The 26236-nt window shown below is 39.9% G+C and overlaps 1 protein-coding gene across 12 annotated transcripts in view; it reads right to left on the reverse strand.

Moving 5' to 3' along the window:
* The window catches only part of DLGAP2 (DLG associated protein 2), a 628408-nt gene that overhangs the window by 11934 nt on the left and 590238 nt on the right, over positions 1–26236 (reverse strand). For 10 of the 12 annotated variants that reach the window (XM_072142334.1, XM_072142336.1, XM_072142337.1 and 7 more), the window contains 4 exons: positions 19464–19543; positions 17884–18302; positions 13169–13260; positions 2016–2168 (listed from right to left, as the gene is read on the reverse strand). In XM_072142334.1, the coding sequence (XP_071998435.1) occupies positions 2016–2168; positions 13169–13260; positions 17884–18302; positions 19464–19543 (744 nt within the window). The remainder of the gene's footprint in view (positions 1–2015; positions 2169–13168; positions 13261–17883; positions 18303–19463; positions 19544–26236) is intronic. The other 2 variants (XM_072142338.1, XM_072142335.1) reach the window with 1 other exon arrangement.

A 26236-nucleotide genomic window follows, 5' to 3' on the forward strand; every position in this document is an offset into this window, starting at 1 on the left:
GACTTCTTACATGTCTTAACAATCTTAAGCAATAAGGTAGGGTGGCTCATATAATGTAATTTGTAATACTAAAACTATGATCAAAAACAAGCATTTTTAATAAAGTTTTCTCATAGTACTGTAGACTGAAAGCGCAGTGTCCCATGTTGTCCTTACAGATTCCCTTTAAGACTTTATATTGAAATTTTCATCCATAAAAAGTATAATATGCAGGTGCCATGTTATAGAGTTCTGCTGTACAGATTGATTTTGGCTAACAGCACACGTTATTTGGAAAAAGTAATGTAGACGCACAAAAAATCTCAACAATAAATGAAGAAATCCACCAAAAAATTTGAATACTTGGGAGAATTTGGGTTTCAAATTTTGCTGAGATTTTCATCATTTAATCCATTGGGAATGTTTCATTTTTGGGCCAAAATGAATGTATTGTCCAAAAAAGTTTTAAATTCCATCTCTATTTTGTTGAAACCCCTGTTAGACAGTTAAATGGTTAACAAACTACGTAAAGTTGGTTTTTCATAGATTCAGGGATTTAGTTTCTAATATATATATATTATTTAGGCCTTTCAAAGTCACTTAAAGCTGCATAAAAAGCCATGCTAACATAATACAGATATCCGGGAAATGTTATTTATAAAGATAATTGTCAGGGTCAGTGGTAGTGGATGCTCTGCACCACAACGGACAATGATATAAGACGACACCTGGGTCCGGAGTCTAAGTGGCACCCAGTTTTACCCAGAGCCCGCGGCAAAGGTTGGACTTGCTGCGGCGTTGTACCATCAGGTCATTCTACAGGCGCAACTTTGTCCGCGGTGGCGGCAAAGGCAAAGTACAGAAACGAAAGGCAAGATCGTAGTCGGAGACAGCCAGGAGATCAAGACGGGCAGCACAGGGTCAGAGTCGGGGATGGAGCGGAAGGTCAGGACGGGAAATCAGGATAATCGCACTGGGCATCGGGAACAAGCTTTCTCTAAGGCTATGAGGCACAAAGATCCAGCAGGGGCAACAGGAAGGGGCTGGAATTTATCAGGGCAGGCAGCTGGCCAGCGCCAATTATCATCCCTTTAAATTTTACAGCGTCCTAGGAGACCGAAGCGCGCACGCCGGAGCGTGGGCATACCGGAGACTGCCCCTAGAGCCAGGAAAGGTGAGTTCCTCGCTGGGGAACACGAATTACATGGGTTTGCCTGCGACCTGTTATATGAGTCGCAGGGGCACTCAATGATTGGGTGCAATGAATATCTGCCTAAAAAGCAAAGAATTTAGAACTTTTAAAATTGATCATTTTAATTTTTTTTGCTAAATTTACTCAAGATATCATCCAAATTTTTCAACTAATTTGAAGTACAATGTGTCATAAGAAAACAATCTCAATCTCAAAATCCCCTGGATATATTAAAGCGTTCCAAAGTTCCAAGTCCACTTACCGTATTTTCCGGACTATAAGGCGCACTTAAAAGCCTTGGATTTCCTTGGAAATCCAAAGTGCGCCTTATAGTCCGGTGCGCCCTATATGAGGCAGCGGACCCTACTTACATAGGTCCCCGCTACCGGAGACAGCAGATCTCCAACGGGAACTGCAGACCACGCGGCACGAACAACTTCTGCCGCATGGTCTGCAGTTCCCGCTGGAGATCTGCTGTCTCCGGTAGCAGGGATCTATGTAAGTATTCTATTCTCTACCTCCCCCTCAGCTTCCCCGCTCACCTTCCCCGCGTTCCGCGTCTCTTGGCGTCGCGTCGCGTCCCGTCGGGTCTCCGCTCCGCCCCCGGACCTCCGCCACGCCCCCGGACCCTGCGCCTTATAGTCCGATGCGCCTTATATATGGAATTATTACATATATAAGGCGCATCGGACTGTTGCGCCTTATATTCCGGTGCGCCTAATGGCCCGGAAAATACGGTATATTGACACAAGGCCGAAAAAAATCAGGCTTGGTCTGAAAGCCCTAAAGTGACTTAGTCCTTATGGGGGTAAATATGATGAATGTTCTGGATTTGTAATCTTACCTTCTTTTCAGGAGAATCCATTGTTTTCCAATCATTGGCTTTCAACTGGTGCAACTTGTCAAACTTCAGGCTTACATCTTCAATAGATAACTGCAAAAGGTCCCAGAATCCTGCTAAGTCTTGTGAAGTAGGTCTTGGCATTGCGCTTGGATCCTTAGATTCAAACAAAAGAATAACAATATTTTCACAACTGAAATTCCCTTAATTTCATACTAAATATTACTTTATATTGAACTATAATTTAAATGCAATATTAAATTATATTAAATATACATTCATTGTAATATTCATTTAATAAATATTTATTTCCATATCTTCTCCATTTGATTGAAACTGAAAAACTACAGGAAAAGCAAGATCAAAAAGCTCCATAATTCTAGCATAATTTTCACCAATCAGGTATAGGAAAGCACGAACCTAGCCAAGTTCAAAAGAGAGTTTGGGTTAAAGGTGGAGAGTTGTAGTCAGTGATAAAAAATAGGTCACAAATCATTAACTTATTAGCTAAACATCTCAGTACCTTTTCCAAAAATTCCAACATGTAGATAGTATTATTTGTGCCTACAACGAGACATGACATGTATATGGGTCAAAAGCATTTTATTATTCACCAGAAAATTAAGGTTATCCAAACTTAAGACCATGAGAAACAAGAAGAAATGTAGAGTATTGGATATATGAGGAAGATTTTGCGAATGTATAATTGCTACAGGAATTATGGGAAGAGGGACAGGGAAATTGAAGAGTACAAGCTCAGCACCGATTTTTAATACAGAATACATCGATATATTTGAAAATGTGGTCCTTGAAGAACAACCTATTCTCCCTAACTCTTCCTGACTCTAACAACCATAACAACATCATTTTGCACCTTTTGTGAGCCCTCCTCGACTTAGAAAAAGATGAGTTAGTCATAATAAAAGCTTCCGATGAAGGCGGAAACCTCGTCGTGATGCAGTACATGGAAATGTGCTTGTCTATCCTGAATGACAAGAAGGGGGATAGAGTCCTCAGAAAAGACTCCACAGAGTTGTTTCTGAAGGAACCTAATGCTTTCCTGGGCACAGCCCATGAGAATGGCCTATTGGGGAAAGAGGAACACAAATTTCTTTCACCCCAAAACCCATGGACAGCCAAGTTCAATTGTCTACCCAAAGTACACAAGGTCTACCTGTCAGCATATCATGCATGTCAGGCATTGACAGCATAATGCAGGGGATAAGTACATATACTGATCAAATCCTTAGAGAGTTTGTTATAGCTCTGCCACCCTCTGTTTGCAATACGATGGGCATACTTCGGAGTCTAGAAGGTACATACCAGGCTAGCCTTGATCAAGAGGCTCTAAATAGTTCCATCTCTCATCAATGAGGCCTATTACAACACTTCCCATCAATCTGTGGGACTCTTCTACATGACTACAATACACTTGTGGCTGAGCTGGCTGAGTTCATTTTAACTTACAAGTTTTTTCTGTTTAACAGGTGCTTCTTCTGTCAGCTCAGAGGGACTGCCAGGGGCAGTCCAGCAGCACCGACCTGTGCCAGTCTTTACCCTAGGTGCATAGATGACATATTGGTCATCTGGACTTGGTCTGTGGATAAGTTCCATGTGTTTGTTAAACACCTGAAAACCAATTAAATTGGCCTTATACTCACATATGAGATCCGACTCTTCTGGCATTCCTCAATTTGGAAATTCATATTGATGATAATGGCCAAATGAAGTCAACAGCATTTAGAAACCTGACAGGGACAAATGGTCTGCTGGGCTGGGATAGTCATCATGCACTCCAACTTAAGAAGGGTATACCCAAAGGATAGTTCCTGCAGATCTGTAGGTACTGCTCCTCGGATATGGAATTTTCAAAACAGTCAGCTTATTTACAGTGCAGGTTCCTGGAAAGAGGTTACTCCAAACAAGTGGAGCGGATAATTCGCTTGATTGGGACTTTACAACAATCAGTACAAATTTCAGAACAGATGAGATCGGCACTTTTTGTTTCACCGGAAATCTTGAAACCTTTATTCAAACATGGTGACACAGCAAGTTACAGGTATTAGCACATAAGTGCAGAAAAAGGCATCTTCTTACGCGTTTCTGACCAATAAGGTCCTTAGTCATAGATGACTAAGATGACTTAGTCATAGATGACTAAGGACCTTATTGGTCCTTACGACTCTGATTGACTGGCTGTTCACACACAGTCAACAGTTGATTGGAACATTGAAGTGTGGGTCATTTAAAGCTTGTAGAGATGTCAAAAGAGCTGATACATTTACCAGCGTGACCACAGGCAATTTGTTCTCATGAAAAATAGATGTGTGGCAGGGGGAGGGGCTACTTAAAAAATGTAGCTTGTTCTCGCGGCAGCATCTCTCCAGGCACAGAAGCTGCACTAAGGACAGCTTTGGCACTGTATGAAGTGCTGAGATATGGGGACTGGCAGGGTGTGGTCGGCCCCCTCTGCCGACCGGAAACTGTTCTCAGCACAGCTTCCGTACCCATGTAAACAAACAGGGGGACAGCCCAGAGAGACGGCAGCAGGGGACACCAAGAGGTTCCGTGGAGGTAAGCAGAAGTGGCAGATCCCCCTATGCCACATAACTATTTTTCCTAGGGTCTTGGACACCCCTTTATTTATGCAGGGGAAAACAACAGAGAATTCCGTTGTTGAACACTTGATCACATTAATGACACTACATGAGGAGAGGACAAGACACTATCAAGACATGCATGGCAATACAACAATACAGCAATAAATGTATCCCGTGAAAGGAGGCACAAAGACAATTTCCTTTGAAAACTACCAAACCGGGTGTTTTAACTGATGCCATCTCTTTCACTAAAATTAAGTGAGAGTATGTTGGTATCTAATTATGCGACAATATATGAATGACTTTTAGGATACTGTTTTGAAGCATGGCAGACCATAGCCCATTCTACATTGCACATTGCTACATTGCGCCCTGCGTAATATGTCCGTCCACAGATTATATCTTGGCATGAGTATTGACATCATCCTTAGAACCCAGTACCTGCCTGCACAGACACAGATATCAATATTGTTTTATATATGAATCAGCATTCGCAGTGAGGAGATTTTAAGACCTTAATTCGACCCCCTCTGATTACATGTGTAGGTGATCTTATGAACAAAGACAAAATTATACCGGGATATCATTGATGTTGTTGGAGGACTTAATTTCAGATATGAATTTGGCTTCTAGTCACCTCACTTTGGTGATCCTATCACCATATGCAATATAGGAACAGTATTCTTACCCATGTTGACAGTAGTAACAGAGCTGTATGCACACCCCTGGGTTCCTGATCACCAATTGGGACCAGGGGAGGTACCTTGATGTGGTCTCTACATAGGTAGGTAACTGTTCCACTCCTGATATATACCTCATTTGGCACCACCCTTCGAAACTTAGTTCACCTGATTGGTGAATTTGGAAAAGGTGGCTGTTTCAGAACGGAATAGAGGGATAGAGGCGTCCGTTTAAACAGAGCCAGATAACGCCAGCACATCCACCATCAGTACTGTATCGGATAGGCAGGGACATTGCAGCTTGTGTAATGTAACCATCTATCTCTAACACAATGACCTGATAATGAAATAATGAGTGATATTCAGATATCCATCAAAGACTAGTAGTTGGGCAATCACCCTTAAAGATATATACTTTATAGCTGTATGCAAAATATTGGTTTCCTGATGAGTCTCCTTAACCTAAGGGGAGATTAAGCGCATCGAGACGCCTTTTTTCTATTTCTGAGCCCTTGATAAGGCTGATATTTTAGTACCATTACCCTTGTCAACAAACGTTCTCTGTGTGATAGCAGTAATTGATTGTATCCCATCAAGCATCATTCAGCGCTCCATGCTGATACACATAAAACCTTGACATCTAGTGGTCAAACTTGGTCGTAATCAGCTGGGTGTAATAAATAATAAATAAATAATTTTTTATTTATATAGCGCACACAGATTAAGCAGCGCTGCACAAAGCATTTCAAATTGTGTATTGGTTCTGAGTCAAGGGACAAATCAGTGACTAGTGTTTTCTCTGTGTTCACACTAGCTGTTTACAGTTATTGTGGTAGACTCTATCACACCAAATCTCTGTGATCCACAAACTGGTCATGTTAGTTTTGACAGGCTGACTGATAATTGTAGAAACTCTACACGTGTCAACTGTAGATTCCCCACTAGATGTCAGTATCTGCTTACATTGTGAATGTTGATACTTCTAGAGACTGAGAACAGTGGAATGTGTTACTAGAACTGGATGGGACCTTGTCAGTCCTTTCCTGAATAAAGCTTTTCTACTATGTGCTGAGTAGACATTAAAGGACATCTACTATTCCACATCCATAAAAGAAAGTAATCAAGTACCTACTCTATTTTTGGTAAAGTTTTTTTTAGTTTTAACATTGTCTTATTGAAAAAATTGATGTAAATATTAGGAGGTAACATGCAACCTGTACACCTCAAAAACTGAACGTATACTGAAAACGCACAATGATGCGGCTGCACATAAACAATTATGTGTCAGAATGTGGCTATCCCACTACTCAGAAAATGGTCCCAGGATCATGATAATAAAAAGCAGCAAACTGTAGGTATATTAAAGATAGTGATGTTGTGAGCCATAAAATGACCATAGAAGACCAAAGAAATACCAGCGCTTGAAAGATTCACGCACAAAGTGATGTCACACAACAGAAGTTGTCATAGGTATAATAAACTATGTCATATCTACAGTGACCACAATGATGTAAAAGAAAATAGAGTAAATAATGAACACAAAATTTATAATTAATAGTGCTGTAATAATTAATTAACTATAATTAGTGCTATTATAGATCTCTGATTGGTTGCCATGAGCAACTAGATACTTCTGATAAATCGCCCCCATATTGCCATCTAGCACATGCTGAAGCTTTAGTATATGTCAGGGAAATACAAACAAATCAAACTGTAGCTGTCTGATAGAAGTCCCTGACATATCATGCAACATACCCATTGAGTAGAGCATGTCTTGGACAGAGCCAACAGACTATCGTTTATGACTGATATGAGTCATGGGTTGTTATGATGCACCCCAGCCAAATGTTTATACTACTTTAGACAGGATAAGGGCTTTCAGGCAAGCAAGATAGCCTAATTCACATTTAGGCCTCACACACACTAAGCGTATTCTCACTCGAGCTGTAGCCCAGGTGAACATACAGCTGGGTGCATGTGAGAGGATGAGTGAGTACTCCCCTCTCCATTGAAAGCCGAGTGGCATAATATAGGTCATATTATTTAGCGGCCGCTCAGTTATGGTGTGAGTCAACGTACCTTGACTTGGTGCCATATACAGGCGGTCCCCTACTTAAGAACACTTGACTTATAGACGACCCCTAGTTACAAACGGACCTCTGGATAATTTGGTAATTATTGGTTGGTAATTTATTGTGCTTTAGCCCTAGGCTACAATAAACAGATATAACAGTTATCAGAGGTGTCTGTAATTAAGATTTATTGTTAGTCCTGGTTCTTATGACAACCCAACATTTTTAAAACCCATTAGTCATATAGACCCAATTTTTTTTTCCTGGAGCTATAAATGTAAAGTATACAGTTCCGACTTGAATACAAATTCAGCTTAAGAACAAACCTACAGAACCTATCTTGTATGTAACCCGGGGACTGCCTGTACCTCTATACCCATACATCTGTATGAATAAGGCCTAAGTAACTAAACTAAATGTCTTCCTTTGCACCATGAAAAGCAATTTAAAATTAATACATAGCACCACCCTCTTTGTCTCTCCCCATATGCTATGTCACATGTCTTGGAAATGGCTGAAAAGGACTATGGACTATATTTCAAAGACACCCCTTCCATAGTCACTTGTGCAGTCGATAACCAAGTGTGTGGTGAACCCCCTGTGTGTGTAGGTGTTTTGTGCAAATGAGAATTTATAAAGAAAAATGGATTCTAGATAGATGCAAATCAGCTGTGAAAAATGGAATAAACATCTGTTCTTTACAGCAAGTATTTTAGTGGCACACGGTCATGTGAAAAAGGGCTGATGGTAGACTTCTATGATGTGCTTACTCATTGTGATGGCTTGTTTCTTAAAGTGTTAAATATTGGAAGATGGAGATTTTGCTAAAAGAGACTTTTATAAAATACAGTAATGAGGCACTCATGCTTTCGTCAGCTGAGTATCTCCTGGCTCGGGGGGGGGGGGGTTAATAATTTTTGCACGCCCCCCATTATGGTTAATACAGCCAGGTCCCGCCTACTGACCATTCAGACTGCCGGTGACGTCAGCTGGCTCACTGTGCAAGTGCAGGCTTTGCTTGTGCGGTATGCAACATCCCCGGGACTTAAAGGCAGGGAGCCAGACAAAGTTTAAGAGATGTTATTTCTTGAACCCATCAACATATAGTTACTATAAAAGCCCTTTAAAGGGAACCTGTCACCAGGGACCTCATTTTCACCAAAGACAGGTTGCAGAAGCCCATTACAGTTGCATTGCAAACATGTCTTTCTGCTTTCTCTAAGCATTTAAATTACAACATAATTGTGTGTTTTAACTTACCTTGCCCCTGTTTGAATCCTTTGTTTAGTCCTAGGGGTTGGGCTTTGGTTTGGATGCATTTCAAAAAACAACATGTGACTTATCTATGTTCCAGACTGCTCAGCTCTTGGCCCCCACCTTTGTGCTGCTGTACAGCTCCTCCCTCCTGCTCCTTCAAAGAGGTCACAGCCTGGTGGGAGAGGGAGGAACTGTACAGGAGCACAAAGGTGGGGGCCAAGAGCTGAGCAGTCTGCCGCATAGATAAATCACATGTTGTTTTTTGAATTACATCCAAACCAAAGCCCAACCCCTAGCACTACACAGAGGATTATGTCATGGGCAAGGTAATTTATAACACACAATTATATTGTAATGCAAATGCTTAGAAAAAGCAGAAAGACATATTTGCACAGCTGGTGTCATGGGCTTTTGCAACCTGTCTTTAGTAAAAATGAGGTCCCTGGTGACAGGTTCCCTTTAACACAGCTCCAACTACACAATGTGGGTGCGCCATTAGTCTACGGACTTATCTCCAGAATAAATTTCCAGGAAATTGCCTAGTAATTAACTTTTTTTTCACACCACATTGTACTGCACTACAGCAGATGATGTTGCCACATAAATAATAACAATACAGCATTAACCCAAAGCCAATGACTAATTCAAATGCTTTGTCACGGTTCCATCAGTGACTGTAGTAAGATGCAGAGAGCACAATCTGCTCTCCCTGTCATTGAATGACACTTCTAAGTTTGAATTCATTTTTTGATTGAATTAAATATGCATGGCTGCTTTTCTGTGGAAACTTTTTGCATAGATGAACAGGCTGTGGTGTTTGATATGCTTTTGAGATTAAGCACAGAAGCAGTGCCAAACACTAATGGAATTTAAATCCTCGGCTGCTAAATACATGCAATGGAAGGCTAATTTATGCACTGCAATCCTGCTTTCTTTGAAGCTGGATATTGCTATTTTACTACTGGGTAAGACCCATACTACACATCTGTTGTCAACTACAAGCATCAGTAAGGTAGCACAAGTTCATAGTATTGGGTCAGAAAACTATATCATGCAGCAAAATGCTTCACCAAGAGAAATGACATACTCTAGATATAAGGTAGTCTGTAAATATTAGTTTCTCCTGTGACACATCAAAAACATGTTATACAAATATGCTAATGACCCTAAGGTTCCCATAGCCTTTTTAATACTATTTGCAAATTTGCTTTTATAATTAACATTACTAGTTCCAGTCACTTTTAAAAGTCTATAAAAGTAAGCCTGGCTCCCTGCCAGCAAACTGCACTGAGTCACAAGGGTGTATAAGTCCCTGTCATCATCATTATCTCCTCTCAGCTCGTTGGTATCCAAAGGTCACAAGAGATGTGCTTTTTACAAGGAGAAAACCATCTGAAAATATTTACGTCTCTAGTTATTTATCCCACAAATACTGTCATTCTAGGTACTTCATCTGGACAACCACATTGCTCAGAGTGCAAGGAAGCTTTTAACTCATGGAGTGATGGATGCTAAATCTATTCTGACATTTAAGGCACTTCAGCATCATTGATTTATGAAGCGTGCTTTGAACTATTGACTGACATTACAATAAGAATGTTCTTCTGGACATTGACGCATGTTACAAAGCACTGGGCAGCAGTGTGAATTCAGAGGTCCTTTAGCCATCTGAATTAGAAATGAGGATCCATAGTCCTTTCCTGGATGATCATATAATTAATAGAAAATAATAGAAAATAAAGAAAATAAACAACTTTGCAAATATAGTCAATTACAATGTGAATGTAGCAACTATTAGGGTTCATGATTGAAGTCCTTCTCTAAAAAAAATAATCCATTGGACTCTTGTTTATATTCTTCAAGCCTATGGAAAATCCAGTCTTCTACATCAGGAACAGACAAAGATATAATATATTTATTTAAGTACTATTGCCTCTAAAAGGGGTTAGACACATTACAATAATGTCTGAGGTCTGCCAACCATAATGTGCCTAATGATGCCCTTAGGCCCCTTCTACACTGGCGTTTTTCACGCGCGAGTTCTGCGCGTGCATTTGACGCGCAGAACTCGCATTGCACTCTGTCCCATTGTATTCAATGGGTCTTTCTCCATTTGCGTGGTTTTCAACGCGCGTGCTTGCGTTCGTTTGCACGCGCGTCAAAATCGCAGCATGCTCTATTTTTGCGATTCACGCGCATTTTTCACGCCCCATTCAAGTCTATGGGGACGTATCAAAAACGCATTGCACTCGCAAACATTGCAAGTGCAATGCGAGTGCAATGCGTTTTAAACGTAAGGGTTGCTAGGTGACCAGTATAACAGTATTTCCCCTGCTCGCGAACGATCATTTAATTAAAAAAACACAATGAAGAACAGTGAAGAATAGAATAAAACCAGTGAACACAGTGAAGACAGTGACCACAGGATCATTTAAGATAAAAACACAGTGCAGAACACAGTGCAGAATAGATTACAGATGTTCGGCACATCTGCTTACTTGTCGGGAGATACACGCGGAACGGCGCGAACAAAATAGCATGTGAAGAACAATATATATGTGTGAAGAAGACATTGCAGATGTATGGAAACATCTGCAATGTGTTCTTTACACACATATATATTGTTCTTCACATGCTATTTTGTTCGCACCGCTCCGCGCGTATCTCCCGACAAGTAAGCAGATGTGCCGAACATCTGTAATCTATTCTGCACTGTGTTCTGCACTGTGTTTTTATCTTAAATGATCCTGTGGTCACTGTCTTCACTGTGTTCACTGGTTTTATTCTATTCTTCACTGTTCTTCACATCTGCTAACTTGTCGGGAGATAATATACGCGCGCGGAACAGTGAAGAATAGATCGCAGATGTTTGCAACTTATCAGAAGACATTATTTTTCAATTAAATAAAACATTTTATTCCCGAACCTTGGTCCCTTTGAAAAAGTCCCATTGACTTAAAAAAACGCGCGTGAAAAACGCAACGAAAACGCAAAAAAACGCGAACAAAAATGAAACAAAAACGCAGCAAAAACGTCAGTTTTTCACGCATTGCACCCGCACGTGAAACGCAACGCTAGTGTGCAAGAGGCCTTATTGTAAAAGCCTGTAAAGTTAAAGCACTGAGGGACTCTGGAAACACCCAACAGAGCCCTTCAGGCTCATTGGCATAATTTTAAAAGTTCATTTTAGGAGAAAAGAGACCATGTATAACATATGTAACAAGATTACCACATTCACACTGCCTGGATCTATTATTAAGTGTCCCTGGTTTATAATGCTTGATTTTGATGGTAAATTTTCATTCAGTAGCCTCCTCTTCATTGTAATCCTGTGAATTGAGTCAGCCGGGTGTTCCTGTGTCTGCTGTAACACCCCCATCCTCCTCTGTCCTTGAGTAGACATGCCCCCTGCACATTTCATTTATACCCCTTTCTGTGCTATAGTTAAGCAGGAGACTAGTGAAGGAGGTGTGTGCCGGTACCTGTTTACAAGAGGAGGATAAGGTGTTACAGTCTGACCCAGTGTAGGAACACCCGGCTGGCTCACTACACAGGATTACAATGCAGACTGGGGGGTTTATTTTATAATCCTCAGCAGCCTCTGACTCATTTCAGTATCATTATCAGAGCATCTTACTACAGAAAATGAGGTAGTATGAGGAGATTGATGTGCCTGACTGGTTCTCTTTCAAATCTTTTATCAAAATCAAGCATGGAAACACCAGGGACACTTACTCAGATCCAGGCACCATGACTGTGATAATCTTTTTATATTTATTATCCATGGCCTTCTTCCTTCTAAAATCAACATTTACAATTATGGTTATGAGCCAGAAGAGCTCTTGGGGCGTTACCAGAGCCCCTCTTTGTGATAGCTTCACAGGATGTTACAGTGTGCAAAGAGCACATAGCCTCTTCCCCTACACTTCCCCGTCCCGCTGCCTACTGCCATCTCACACAGAGGAAGGAGGGAGTATAACAGCCTCTGAAGCTACGGCATAGAGGGACTCTGATAATGCCCCCCAGAGGCCTTTGGGCTCATAATCATAATTGTATAAGTTGATTTTAGAAGGAAGGAGGACATGAATAACAAATATAAGAAGATTACTACAGTCTGGATCTATAAGTAAGTGTATTAGAACACATTTTCTTGTTGTCTATCTCAGGGAATGACACTGAAACGCTGACAGATGTCATGCATCTGTCACCTACAAGGCAACATAATGTCTTTTTCTATAGTTGACTGAAGATCATATTAATAAACAACTGTCTGATCTGAGCATCTTATCACATCAAGCTAATGCTCCTGAAGAATGAATTTATATAAAGCGGCCTAATATTCACTGAAATGAAAGACTGTGGAGGATGAACCGACAAAACCTGTAGTGAAGGGAAGAAATCGACCAATACAGCATATTACAATTCACATACAAATGCATGTGCACTTATAATAATAGTATGACAATATTTTTATATCCCAAACCATACACAAGGCAACATAATACACAGGATTAAAGTCATATATAAATATCACAAGGTTCACTTACCAAATTCTGCTGGCAAAGCCAATAAAACTGCTGAAACTTTTGAGACATGAGCAACTGCGCACTTCCTACTGCACTCCGTATTTTCCCTAGGTCTGAACATAAAAGCACAAGATTAATTTCATATTAACAATAAAGGGCAAAACCAAAAATCCTGGAAGCAACGACCAAATGATAAAAATAAACAAAACTAATATTTATGGTGCATCAAAACCATCATATAGGTTGTAGTGTATTCCATATAGCAGATACTATTCAAATAGTATGGTCTGATTTTTATTTTAATCTTTTTTGTAAATTTATAGTTCAGGTTAATATATAAAATTCGGAATATATCCAAGCTGTTGCTCCTGCAATAAGCCTTTATTCTACCACTCCACCTTCAGTGGGGAGAGAGGCACAGTAACTGTAAGATATCAGTCACAACAGAGAATGGCTCACATCTATACTGCTCAGTCCTGCTGCTCAAACCTGCTTTTGAAACTATAGTTCCTATTTAAAGAGGACCTGTCACCCTCAAAAATGGCACTAGGAGCTGCTTTATAAAGTAAGCAGCTCCTAATGCTAAAACAAACGCAGCAGTGTTACACTGCTAGCGTTATTGGAAATCTCTGATAACGGTAACAAACACTGCCGTGCTGTACACTGGAAACACCAGACCGCTCTCAAAGCAGTTCTGCGTATTCATGAGGGGGTGGTCCAAGGCGCTTCCTCTCTGCTGGACCGCCCCAACCTCTCATTCCAGAGGTGACTGGCACACATCATGTGGCAGTCGCCGCCCCTAATCCCGCTCGCAATCCTGCCCCCTCACGAATAAGCCGGACCGCTTTGAGAGCGGTCCGGTGTTTCTGGTGTAGAGCGCAGTGGTGTTAGAGGTTTCCGATAATGCTAGCAGTGTAACACTGCTGCGTTTGTTTTAGCACTAGGAGCTGCTTATTTTAGTGCCGTTTTTCAGGGTGACAGGTCCTCTTTAAGCAAATAAGGGCATTTTTTCAAAGTTGTGTTTTAAACCAGCAACATTTTAAAAGTAAATATAACATATTAGCTGACTTTTTAATTTTTATCAATTTGTTTTTTTTAAAATTTTTTTATTTTTCTCTTAAGAGTCCAATTGTGTTCCAAACTGAATTCTGTCTCTTATCTTTTTTGTGTAGTTGCTATACATAAAAATGGCATTTCTGACATAGTTTATTTAAAATTTTTTGGTATTTATCAAACGGGTAAAGTATTATATTGTACTCATCTTTTCTATTGTGGTCATCTTGGGTGTGACAATACCTGTATAATTACACAATAAATAAATATGCTTCTTTTATTAATTGGACTTCCTTTAACTTTTTCTTATGTCTAACTAGAAACTGTAATATGCAATCCCTAAAATGCCTCTTTACTGCAGAGCACTGTACCTGTCACTTTAAGGCTATATTCACACTGCCGTTGCCTGCCGTACCATAGTACGGCAGGCACACAGCGGTGCCGGGGAGTGGAGGAGGGGGCATGTCCTATCTTTCTACGAGCTACGGAACGGTACAGTGATGCACTTGTGCAGTACCGTACCACTCCCAAACTGCGCCATGAGGCCAGTGCGATGTATGGGGGATGTATATACACCGTATTTATACATCAGTCATATATATGTCCCCCATACGTTTGTGTGAATATAGCCTAACACTAATAGCTCATTATACTCTGCTTACAGTGGGCCCAGAGGTCATTGTTATACCACAGCAACTCTTCAGCAGCCCATAACTATATTTCAAGGTAAGTGTATGTCAGAGAGCCCTCTTCTTTCTATCTTATGGAGTCAAATTGTTTAATGACAATATTTGGATTCTACATCTGTGGACTCCAGTTTTGCCATGTGCGGTACTATATACTGTATATTATAGGGGGGGTTAATAATTTTATGCAAACAATAGGCAATACTGGTAAATAACAATCCGAATAGGACATATCCTTTCATCTATTCATTATTTTGTGAATATTAACAATATGCTGTATTGTCATTGAAAATCGCTCTATTAATTTAAAAAGCAATTATTATTACAAATTCTCATAATCGTCTGGATCTGAACAATAGTCATTCTATAAAACGGGCCAATAGAACTTTCAACAAACATAAAACAAATCAGCCATTAACAACCAAGTCTATAAAATTTCACTAAATGGAAATGTGTAGGAACAATGAAACAGAATAATGAAGGCTTTACAGGGGATGTGTAATTATGTCTCTTAATAGCATAATGTACATTTCCAAATGATAGCAAAGCGCATTACACTATATCAGGTGGTCATTATAAAGAGTCATAGCAGATTTGGCATGTCAGGTTAGATCAGCGATATAAGCAGTCTGTAAAGCTGCAGCAGGGAGGGGCTCTGGTAACACCCAAAGAGCACTTCTGGCTCCTTAGCATAATTTTAAATTTGATTTTAGAAGGAAGGAGGATAACAAATATAAGAAGATTACCACAGTCACAGAGCCTGGATCTATAAGTAAGTATCCCTGGTTTATCATACTTGATTTTGATGGTAGATTTCTTTATGTGCCAGGGGTATGATTACTTGATTAACCCTTTGTTAATTAACACTTTGATAAAACCGGCATCTGCCATCTTTTGATCAATATATAGTAATGAAATAAAGAGGAGCGGACAAACCATTTCTAGAATTATAACGCTAGAATAATATAAAATAATATTTAAAATAATATTTCTAGAATAATATACAACGTTGGCTATTAGAGTACAAATATGAAGTTGATGTTTGTATTTATTATGCTGCTTTTCTTGATTCTGTGAACTAATAACATGCTAGCTGATTAATTTGACAACATAAAATAAGCCATGCAAACCAATGTCACTTTATCTTACCTTCTAAAGACAAATCAGTTTATGCAACCAACAAACTAAATTAGAACTCTCCAGAATGTCATGGAACACAGGACATAATGCAGATTTTATGCCCTGCAGTTTTGTTCATTAACTTTATAGGCTCTGATGAGACACAGTTCTTATTGTCTGTTTCTGGAAGAAACATTGATTAATGCCTTTGAGGCTGTTCACACTGGCTCCTATCTGCCAGGATTGAAATGCTACATGCAGGAGACAGCCTTTTATTGTTAGTTACTGAAAATGTACCCTCTCTTCTTGATGGACCCATGAAACGTGAATATTAAAAGTATTTATTGTTAATAGAACTAAAACAAAACAGCAAATAAAGAAAAACAAGTGGAACAGAGAGATAACACTAACACTAAGGGAACCTATGCTAGGAAGTTGTACAAAAAGCATTTTCCTATAACTTAAGAAGATTGCATATTATAACGGCTTGCTCAAATACAAGGCTTTAACACACATTGGCAATTGCTATACGTAAAGTGGCAATTCCCTCTGTGGGACATAGTATTCTGGGACTGTAAATCATAAAACCATGACACAATCACACAACTTTCCTCTTCTTCAATATGTCTTGGATTATGCTGCATAATGTGAGGTTACTATGTTGCTGCATTTTGCTTACATTAGGAAGTGTAATGTGTGTCAGCTGTCACCAAGACAGATTTATGTAAGGAACAAACAATGAAATCTATTATACTGGCTGAATGGATAATAAGCAGCATGTACACCTCGAGATGTTAATCCTATAATCTTGATACGCAGCACAAACATTTGCTAAAACCAGCTACAGCTCTTGTGAATAAGTAGTAAATGGAATAGTCATTCAAATCTTCACACTTTTCTGGTGGCTGCGAAGGAGTTAGAAGGAACCAGCTTTTACCCCAATAAACTACTAGCCCCCTCAGCTCAGATGTGAAATCTCCTTTATAAAATTCTCATCTGTTTATCCTCCAAATTCATGTGTAAATGAGCAGAGAAGAGTATTATTCTGCTTGAGATCAAGTCAAGTTTAAAGGCGGCAGGGGGAGAGTCACTTCCGACACCCCTATCTTCTGCTCTTTAGTCCGGCCTTTAATTTAACTGTACCCTGTTCTATAGCTTACAGAATCGCAGTAATGATGTGAATAAAGTACATTTGCCAAAATAGAAAAGTAGAACAAGAAGGAAAAGTTTCAGCAGAGATTATAGAACAAGTTATGAGCTTAAAAAGGGGATGGGGAGGAGAAAAAACTTACCGGCAGATAAAAACTATTTTCTGTGAAATGTTACAAAACTCCTCACAGTTGTCTATTGATTTATGCAAAGTATGTTAAAGGTTATTGTTTAACTGGACAGGTCCAGCCAACCACTGGTAGGTGGTTTCATCACAGCTCCATCTATTAGACCATCAGTTCTGTTGGACTGACTGTATTTTTCATAGCACTATGCATTTACTTTAGGTCATGGGTAGGGAACCTACGGCTCAGGCTCTATGGCTCTTTTGATGGCTGCATCGGGCTCGCAGATAAATCTTTAATTAATAGCAGTTAGTGCTGTGTGGGTCTAAGACACGCACAGTGCTGATCACTGGAGGCAGGCAGCACTGCCTGCATCCTTTGTGCGACCCAGGGGCTGCTTATGTGAGGGTGTCAGGCTCATAGAAAGGAGTGGACACCGTCATCTGCCAGCATCTCAGCCAAAAAGGTTCCCGACCCCTGCTTTACATAAAAATAGTACATAAAATTATTACACATTTAAAAAGATCTGGTTTACAATATACAATTAACTGGTCACATGTTACTGGCTTGTATGTGCAATGAAAAAGAAAAATACACTTCTTACTTTCTTCAGAAAGGTCATTTTCCTCTGCCTCCCTCTCCATGTCCTTGCACCAATCTTCCATCCGTTTAGTTTCAGAATGAAGTAACTTCATGAACCATGTTCCATCTTGTCGGCTGGGCGATATTCTGCCGGAGTCCACTACATCATGAGCAGGCTCTAGCCAGGGATCTGGTGGGGGCAGATTTGAAGTGTCCACAGGCGTCCTGTAATCTTCCCTGTAACTAAACAAGCCCTGAGTCCGTACTGTTCTTACTGCACCATACTGAGTTGGAGTACTTGGTTCAGAATGTCTTTGAAATGAGGATCCAAACTGAAGGCCTTTATCTTCCATTGTGATATGACCTGGGAAGCCTTCTAATTCTAGGTCCGCTTGAACAGCTGCAGTCACACTGTTTGACCTCTTGAACCGCCCTTGGCTACTGAAAAAGAAATTAAGTTATCTAATAAAGGTTTCTTATAAATATTATGTGGCACAATCCTATTGAATCACTTCACACACTTCATGGTATTATCATTATATTTGTCTGAGACATTAAAGGGAACCTGTCAGCAGAAATGGACTAAATAAAACACTACCAGTATGCTGTCAAGCAGCCGAACACCTTCCAGATCATGTTTCTGTCATGATCCAATGTGATGGCAGTATCCAAAAAAATCTACTTTAAAGTGAGATGCAAGTTGATTGTATAAAGTCAAAGAGGTGAAGATTTTAACAATGAAGTCTAGCTCTCTCTACCTCAGAAAGCCCATTCACTGTAATTGATGGTAACATATTAATCATGTGGCAACGTCTGGAAGCAGGTAAAAATAAGGTATAAACAAGGACTCCCAGTACACGGTGTACTCATGGGTGTGCAAGAAAAAGTCACAAAAAAATCACTTGAGCCAACGCAAGGAAAAAAAACTTCAAAAACAGGAAAAGATAAATATCCCCCTACGTGTAGTAGCAGCTGAACACACACATGCTCTGTTTATAGGATCTTTGGTATAGATGTATCTTCAAAGGACTACCTTTACATTATAATTATGTATACAATGTACAATATTGACGTTTGACAAAATTATTTTGCTGACCAGTTCCTTTTTATAACTGTACAACATGCTGCCTATTTTATTTAATTGGATTGCTGCTGCGCTCATGATCAATTTGGTGTTTGTTTTCTTTAAACCCATCAAATTGTTCAAAAGATATGCCCCCCACAATTTGATGCATGAATTTGCACAGACTAGTTAAGGGGGTGGTACCTTTTTTTTATATAGCACAAAGAAACCCCCCAAAAGGTTATTGCCCTTGACAAGTATGTCCTTATTTATATATAATCCTCTTTGGGGTCATATTTTTTCAACAAATTGAGAGATTTAAAAGGAATCAAGGATTTGAACCCAATAGTGGGTTAGGCAGGAGACAACCCAATATGAAAGGCACCTAGGTTTTTTAAATATTGGTTGATAAAAGCTGGGCCCTGAGAATAATTTTGTCTGGTGTGCCCAAGGAACTCCAGTCCGACAAAGCACATAAGTCATGTAGCATTATGTACTGGTTGACAAACACTCTCTAAGTGTAGAATGGTTGATCATACCGTTTTTCATCTTCTACCTGCACCCCCACAGAATGATATTCCCTTCCTTTGCTTTCTGTGTCCGAGTCAGCAGCCTCCACCTACACAGAAAAAATAAATAAATGGAAACAAAATTAAAAATTATAAAATTACATGTTGAAGTTCAATTCACTAAATTATCATTTGCAACTTTAATTGACAAAACACTGTGAATAATTTAGAGAATTATATTTTGTATATTAAAACATCTACCATATAAAACTATGCCGTATTTGCTGGTATTTTGGTCATAGCTTTTGTGTATGATTATATGCACACACAATGTGCAGTGACTTTCTCTTGTCTGTATGTATCAAAATATGTTTGACACATATTAGTTAGCTTTTCAAGAAAATATTGATTTGTGATATCTTTCTACAAAATATCTGGGGTGCAGATAAAGGAAGAGGGTGCTAAACAGAATAAACACCTGGTGCTGTTGTCACATTATTTAGATGCAGAGTAAAGATAATAAAATGAACCACTGCAACAGCCTGGAATGCAGTATGTATTTAAAGAAAATCTACCACTCCAATATAAAAGCAATGTGTTTTTTCTTTATTCAAATCTTCAAAAAAATGTAAAAAATTTTTGAAGATTTGAATAAAGAAAAAACGCATCACTTTTATATTGGAGTAGAGTTTTTCTATGGAGCTGGATGTCTGTTTTTGCATAATATACTCCACAGAAGTTGGTGAAACCTGTGCTCGAGCAACCCCCCCCATCAATCAACTGCATCTCAGGTGAGCTGACACGCCTTTTGTTTTTCAGAAACATATCTTGTTTAATCCCTGATCCGAGTGGATTTGTTCCAAAAACAATTATAAAATTCAGGACCTTGAGTAAGTTGGGTTGCATACTGCCTGCCATACATAAATACATTACGGAGCTTTCTGAACTGTCCAGACAGGATTCATCAACATGAGCAGGATGACTCATACACAGCAGCTGGTGGATGGAGCAGCGATTGATTACTTCTGCCTATCAGGGACAACACAGTGATTACAGGTTCTCTGATGCAGTGCTTAATTAGGGTAGGAGGAGAAGTGGTGGAGCAGCCACAAGAGCGACAGAGCCTCATTATCATAATTGTAATATTTGTCTTTTTCAGCAAAACCACTCACTTCAGGGATTAAACAAGATATATTTCTTCTACAGTCTTTAGTCTTAAGTTAACATGAATACATAATGTGGATCTGCTCTGGATGCCTGTTCTTTTTTGATGGAGCTGTTTATATACTTGCAATGAATGCAATGGTTTCTAACACATTTTTCCTCATTTCACTATTGTAAACTTAAGATTTTGCATTTAGTTATGCTTCGATAAAACCTTTGGAATCACTTGATGTGAAACTGCATCAAGATTTCAGAGCGCAACATAAATAATAAAAACAATCATTACTAAAGATTGTTAGAGATATAATTACATTTTTATAAATCAGCTTCCCAATAAAATCAATTATCCAATAAAATCATTATTTTAGTTGCTATTAATTCCCTTAACTTGAAAAGAATCATTTATTAGGATTTATTTCCCAAACTTTAAAGACTTTTTATGATGATTTTGATCTGAAAGCACAACAAATGGCTGTACTTTAGTTTTTTTCTCCAATCTCTCCTATTTTTATTCATTGGGTTGCAGAAGAAATCATAATTTATTAGTAGCCCGTTTTACAATTTCGCCTCTGCATATTGATTTTTACAAAAATACCAAGCTTACTTATGTAAATTGTAAAACACCTAAGGGTTTAGCTATTACCATACATAGTATAAAAATTTATCATTACGGCAGTTCTACTTATATCCTGAAAAATAAAAGCACATAAAAATCATTCATAATCAAATGGGTCATTTAAAGAATTTCTTAACTACACATATATTTATTCTTTCCCGCCTGAGGTGCAGTAAAGCAAAAAAAAAAAGGGAAATACAGAATCTCGTTAGAAATGAAAAAAGGAAAAAGGACTATTTTTTTAGCAGCTGTAGGTATGTGTAAGCTGCGGAGCAAGCAAAAGTATTGTGACTACCCTGTAGATTTGTGTTCTTCTTTACAATCTTAGCCTACATTCACACTACAGTATGGGGAACGTACAGTATATACTGCTGACGTATATATGGCCGATATACGTCCCCCATAGACAGCAATGGGCCCACGGCGCCCTACGGGAGAGGTACGGTGCAGCACACGTGCGGCACCGTACTGTTCCGTACCCGGGAAAAAGATAGGACCTGTCCTATCTTTACCCGTAATACGGCGCCGTGCGCCATGTATCCCTATGGAGAGGGGCAGGGGTGAGATGCGCTCACCTCCTCCTCCTCTCCCCGTGCACTGCCGTTGCCCGCTACGGTACGGGCAGGCAACGGCAGTGTGAATGTAGCCTTAGTCTTTCCCAGACTGCAATGCATTGGATAACTAAAACCACTGAGTGGTTAGCTAAACAAACACAATTATATGGTTCTTCAACTATCCTTTGCTGGTCTCATTCTAATGATTCCTGGGTACATGATGCACTTAATTTCTTGGACCTGTATTAACATAGCACACGGGAATAAGCTAGAAAAGTTGTAATGGTACAACTAGGGGCCACCTGGGTCTGCCATATTTCTAAGTCTAGCCAACTCTCAGTTGAGACGAAACTGCATTGCACTGTATTATAAAAATAATCAATTAATGTTTGGTTTTTAGTCTCTTAGTGGAACCAAAATAATAGTAAAAAAAATTGTGTCACTTGTTTTCTCTTTCTGCAACCCTTCCATCATTGTTATGTACAATATAAGATGTACATGGTGTGAGAGCTACACATACGTCTTGACACCTTTATCATGACTGATAGATTTTACTTTCTCTATGTCGTTTTCTATCTTCCCCATAATGTAGGAGAGCTAGAGACTGTAACCAGACTGTAACCAGCTAGAGACTGTACAATTTGTATGTATTTGTAATTGCTTTTTATATAACACTTTTTCATTGACACATCATGTCATCATGAACAAAGCCCCCTCCCCCCCTCTTCAACCACATAAATGGCACAATCTCCATTCATTGAAGCAAGGAATAAGTTGCCCAGAATCTGAATCGATCAGTCACGGGTATTAGAAGGACATAGCTGGCTTTTCATGCCCACTAGTACATATGACAATAATAGGAGTATATATGTATGTGTATAGGCTTTTATCAAGGTTAGGTAAGGGTGACATAAAATAGAAACAACTCTCAAAAAGATTGTTATTCCAGATATGTGATGGTGATGCATTTATTCAATAGAATACAATACCTATGGAAAACGTCCAGTGTTGCATAGCCTTTCAAACTTTGGTTATATTTTGATGTAAAATGACCACAAGCTATACAAAACTATATAGTTAATAAAAAGTATCAATTAATTTAAAGTATTTGACAGATGAACTGAGAAAGAATTAATGAAAAAGGACAAAATCAATAATGGATTATAATAAAGGAGGTATGGGTGATAGCCTAGGGCCCAAGATTATAACGAAAGCCCAAATTCAGTTGTGAAAAGGGCCCTAGGCGAGAGTCACATTTCATTTTTTCTGCTCTTATGTAAGGATCCATCAGGAGGACAGCATCTGGGTATTAAGTTACCATTTTCCAGGTATCTTAAATGTCAATTGAATATGAAATGGACCTAACTGGTACTACTACAGTATCTTTACATCATGTATGTTTGCAGCCAGATCTTGTGCAGTGAGCTCTGCAGATTTTTGTGGCCGATAACTTTAAAAAAAAGCATTAGCAAAGCGAGTGTGTGAGCTTGGCAGCGAGTGTGCACTGATCCCAAGTGTGTGCAGTGTCATAAGTGTGACTTAGGTTTAAGGGACTTAAGTTTGAGGGGCTTTAGTAGGTAACTTCTGTGTTTTGTGTTACTTTGACTGTAAATTCTTCTTTCTGTGCATATTTATATTGTAATCCCCATTAGAATTATGGACTCCATAAGTGGCATTGCTACAAGGTGTACATCCTGTGCCATGTATGCTTTCCTTGAACAGCCGTTCGAGGGGGAATACTGCTGTGTGGGATGTGTGAAAATTGCTCATCTGGAAGCCCAGATTCTGGATCTAAATGAGCAAGTTTCAAGGCTGCGGGCAATTGATAATATGGAACGAAGTTTGCTGCTCCTGGAGCACAAACTCTCTGGGGAAGATGGTTGTGGGGAGGGAAGTATGGAGGTGCAGAATGAGGGGGCAGCTAGTTGGGTAACATGTAGAAGGCGGGGTAGAGGGAAGAGTTGTAGAGAGTCTAGTCCTGATCTGGTGCACCCCAATAAGTTTGCCAGGCTGGTGGATGAGGGGGATATCAGCTCTGGGGTAGCAATGCTGCAGAAAGACATGACCGCTAGCAACCAGGGGAATGTCTGCTCCAGTAAGAAGGGTAATGGGAGCAAAGGCAAAGTCAGACAGGTGCTGGTAGTGGGAGATTCCATTATTAGGGGAACACACAGGGCAATCTGTCACAAAGACCGTGCATACCGAACAGTGTGTTGTTTGCCGGGTGCTCGGGTTCGGCATGTTGCGGATCGGGTTGACGGATTACTGGGAGGGGCTGGTGAGGAACCAGCGGTCATGGTCCACATTGGCACTAATGACAAAGTAACAGGTAGGTGGAAGGTCCTTAAAAATGATTTCAGAGATTTAGGCCATAAGCTCAGGGCAAGGACCTCAAAGGTAATTTTCTCCGAAATACTGCCTGTACCACGTGCCACACCAGAAAGGCAGCGGGAGATCAAGGAGGTAAATAAGTGGCTCAAAAGTTGGTGTAGGAAGGAGGGGTTTGGGTTCATGGAGAACTGGGATGACTTTTCTGTCGGCTACAGGCTCTACAGTAGGGATGGGCTGCACCTCAATGGGGAGGGGGCCGCTGTTTTAGGGGAAAAAATGGCTAGAGGGTTGGAGGAGTGTTTAAACTAGAGACCTGGGGGGAGGGCAATTACACTTGTGCAGGGCAAATAGACGGTGTACATAGAGAGCTGGGAAGGGTCATAGTCCATGGGGGAGGAAGGGGGGCTGGAATGAGATTGGGGAATAAGGACAAAAGGAATACGGACAGGGAAAACCATATAAAGTGTATGTACACAAATGCCAGAAGCCTCACAAACAAAATGGAGGAACTGGAACTCTTGATGTTGGAACGGAAATATGATATAGTGGGTATCAGCGAGACATGGCTGGACAGTAGCTATGACTGGGCTGTTACTATAGATGGTTATAGTCTTTTTAGAAAGGATCGTATAAATAAAAAAGGGGGAGGGGTTTGTTTATATGTGAATTCTTGCCTCAAGCCCGTCCTGCGAGATGACATCAGTAACGCAAATGTGGAGTCCCTATGGGTGGAGATAAGAGGAGGGAAAAAGAATAATAAAATATTACTAGGGGTTTGCTATAAGGCTCCAAATATAATGGAGGCAACAGAGGAAATGCTGATAAGTGAAATGGATGCGGCTTCAAAGCATGGTGAAGTACTTATCATGGGGGACTTCAATTACCCAGATATTGACTGGGGGGCAGAAACCTGCAGGTCCTTCAAAGGTAGCAGGTTCTTGTCAACAACAAAAGACAATTACCTGTCGCAACTAGTCCTGGAGCCAACAAGAGGGGGGGCACTGCTGGACCTTATCCTTACCAACAGACCTGATAGGATATCAAAACTACAGGTTGGGGGGAACCTGGGGAATAGTGATCATAATATCATTGATTTTGTATTACGCTTTACTAAGAGCGTTAGTGAAGGGGCAACCAACACTCTAAACTTCAGGAGGGCAAATTTTCAGCAACTAAGGGAAGACCTTAAAGGCATAGACTGGGATAATGCTCTCAAGGACAAAAGCCCCCCCCAAAAATGGGACTTTTTCTCATATATTCTGAAAAAGTCCTGTGAGAAACACATACCTTATGGGAAAAAGCATAAAAGGAACAAGAAAAACCCTATGTGGCTAACTAGTCTTGAAAGGAAAGCAATAAGCGAGAAAGATAAAGCATTTAAGGTGCTAAAACGTGAAGGGAGCGATGAGGCATTACAGGATTATAGAGAGAAAAATAAATCCTGTAAAAAGCAGATAAAGGCCGCAAAAATAGAGACTGAGAGAAATATTGCCAGGGAGAGCAAAAATAATCCCAAATTATTTTTCAAGTATATAAATGATAAGAAACTAAAAACAGAGAGTGTGGGTCCCCTTAGAAATAACATGGGGGTCATGGTGGAAGGAGATGAGGAAAGGGCCAATCTACTGAATGTCGCCTTCTCAACTGTCTTTACCCAGGAAAATCCCCTGGTGGAAGACACAATGAGGAATAATGTTAATTCTTTTTATAATGTCAACAGTTTAACCCAGGAAGAGGTACGGCGCCGCCTCGCAACCACTAAGATAGATAAATCACCGGGGCCAGATGGCATACACCCCCGGGTTCTGCATGAATTATGTACCGTGATAGACAGACCGTTATTTTTAATATTTGAAGATTCACTGAGGACTGGTTATGTTCCACAGGAATGGCGCATAGCAAATGTGGTACCAATATACAAAAAAGGATCAAATAGCGATCCTGGAAACTACAGACCCGTAAGTCTAACTGCTGTGGTGGGGAAAATATTTGAGGGGTTTATTAGAGATGCTATCCTGGAGTATCTCACTGTGCACAACCTTATAACCCAGCGTCAGCATGGGTTTATGAGAGATCGGTCCTGTCAGACTAATCTGATTGGTTTCTACGAGGAGGTAAGTTCAAGACTGGATCTGGGG

Source organism: Engystomops pustulosus, chromosome 3 (genome assembly GCF_040894005.1).
Source record: "Engystomops pustulosus chromosome 3, aEngPut4.maternal, whole genome shotgun sequence".
Lineage (NCBI taxonomy): Eukaryota > Metazoa > Chordata > Amphibia > Anura > Leptodactylidae > Engystomops > Engystomops pustulosus.